We start from the raw sequence: 1,654 nt of genomic DNA, 5'->3' as shown, positions 1-1,654 counted from the left end.
ACGCGGTCTCGTCGTTGCGGAACTCGAGCTCCCCGCAGGCGTCCTCGTAGTCGACGCCGCCCCCCTTGGCCGTGCCCTCCACGGTGCGGAAGGGCACGAGGACGGTGCCGCGGGCGCCCGAGCTGCGCACCACGGTCACCTCCACCTTGCCCTGGCACTCGCTGACGCGCACCGAGCGCTCGCGGAAGCCGAAGATGCCGGCGTGGTCGTCGTCCAGGATGGTGACGGTGGCCACCAGCGGGGCCACCAGCCGGCCCTTGGGGCGCTCCTCGTTGTCGGCCTCGAACATGCCCTCGGCGTCGCCCACGCGCAGGTTGAGCAGCCGCACGAAGAAGTGCTCGTCCTCCTCGAAGATGTCGTCGTCGATGATGCCGATGGCCAGCTCCTTGCGCGTCTCGCCCGGCTTGAACACCAGCGTGCCCTCGCTGTACTCGTAGTCCGAGCCCGCCTTGGCCGAGCCGTCCTCGGTGCGGAAGTCCACGTAGAAGGTCTGGTTGGCGCCGGCGCCCTGCCGGCACGCCACGGCCAGCGTCACCGACCCGCAGTTCTCCAGGCAGTGGTACAGGCAGGGCTCGAAGAAGATGAGGCTGCACGCCTCGTCCTCCTCCTCCTCCTCCTCGTCCTCCTCGCCCGGCCCCGCCGGCCACCTCCGCGCGGCCTCGGCGGCGTGCCGGCGCAGCACGTTGCCGGCGCCGGTCATGAGGCGCGTGGCCTGGATGCGGTAGAAGGCGCGGCTCTTCTGCTGGTGCAGCAGCGCCGCGTAGTTGGCGGCGTCCACCAGCTGGCCCAGCTCCTTCTCCGGGTGCTTCTGCTTCAGGTCCTTCAGGATCTGGATCACCTCGCGCCGGCTCTCGTCCAGCTCGCGCTCCTCGGGGCTCGGCGGCGCCGGGGACGGCGGCGCCGCTGCCGCCTCGGGCTCGGCCGGCGGGGCCAAACCGCCGTCGGCCTCCACGTCCTTGGGCGGGCGCTCGGCCTCGGCGCCGATGATGATGCCGCTGCGCGGGTCGGCGCGGTAGCGCTTGTAGACGTACTTGTAGAAGAGCAGGCGCTTGTCGGCGGCCCAGGCGAAGACCACGCAGGCCGGGAAGAAGAGCAGGGTGAGCAGCGCCTCCCACACCTGCACCACGCCCGGCGTGATGACGGCCAGGATGAGGTAGAGCCACACGTAGGCGAAGATGCTCCAGGCGGCCGTGACGAAGAAGACGCGCAGGTGCTTGATGCGCCGGCTCTCGCCCGCCGGGATGGCGTAGACGCACACGGCGATCACCACGAACATGTTGAAGGCGGCGCTGCCCACGATGGTGCCGGGCCCCAGCTCGCCCGCCTGGAAGCGGTGCCCGCACACCTCGATGAGCGACAGCAGGATCTCGGGCGCCGACGAGCCCAGCGCCATCAGCGTCAGGTTGGAGACCGTCTCGTTCCAGATGCGCACCGTGCCCACCGAGGTCTCGCCGTTGGCCTTGGTGACCGTGATCTCCTTCTCGCGCGACGTGATCACCTCGATGGAGGCCATGAAGCGGTCGGCCACGATGGACACGCCCAGGAACAGGTACACCATGGCCACGAAGTAGACGACGGCGCGGGCCGCCTTGTCGCCGGCCGCCGGCTCCTCGGGCTGCCACACGGGCAGGAGGACGCCCGGCTGGCACCGCGA

General features: G+C 70.6%; 1 protein-coding gene across 1 annotated transcript in view; it reads right to left on the bottom strand.

The window, feature by feature from the left end:
- Window positions 1-1,648, bottom strand: part of LOC114073408 (sodium/calcium exchanger 2-like) — a gene marked incomplete at its 3' end in the record, with an annotated part of 6,159 nt that extends 4,511 nt beyond the window's left edge. Inside the window, exon 1 of the mRNA XM_027911164.1 lies at window positions 5-1,648. Coding sequence (XP_027766965.1) covers window positions 5-1,558 — 1,554 coding nt within the window. The remainder of the gene's footprint in view (window positions 1-4) is intronic.
- Window positions 1,649-1,654: the final 6 nt, after the last annotated feature.

The sequence above is a fragment of the Empidonax traillii genome, unplaced genomic scaffold (genome assembly GCF_003031625.1).
Source record: "Empidonax traillii isolate 1590-97213 ecotype Southwest subspecies unplaced genomic scaffold, ASM303162v1 scaffold6349:size6170, whole genome shotgun sequence".
NCBI classification, from domain to species: domain Eukaryota; kingdom Metazoa; phylum Chordata; class Aves; order Passeriformes; family Tyrannidae; genus Empidonax; species Empidonax traillii.
Note: the sequence above shows the minus strand (reverse complement) of the source record. Positions and strands in the feature narration are given on the sequence as shown.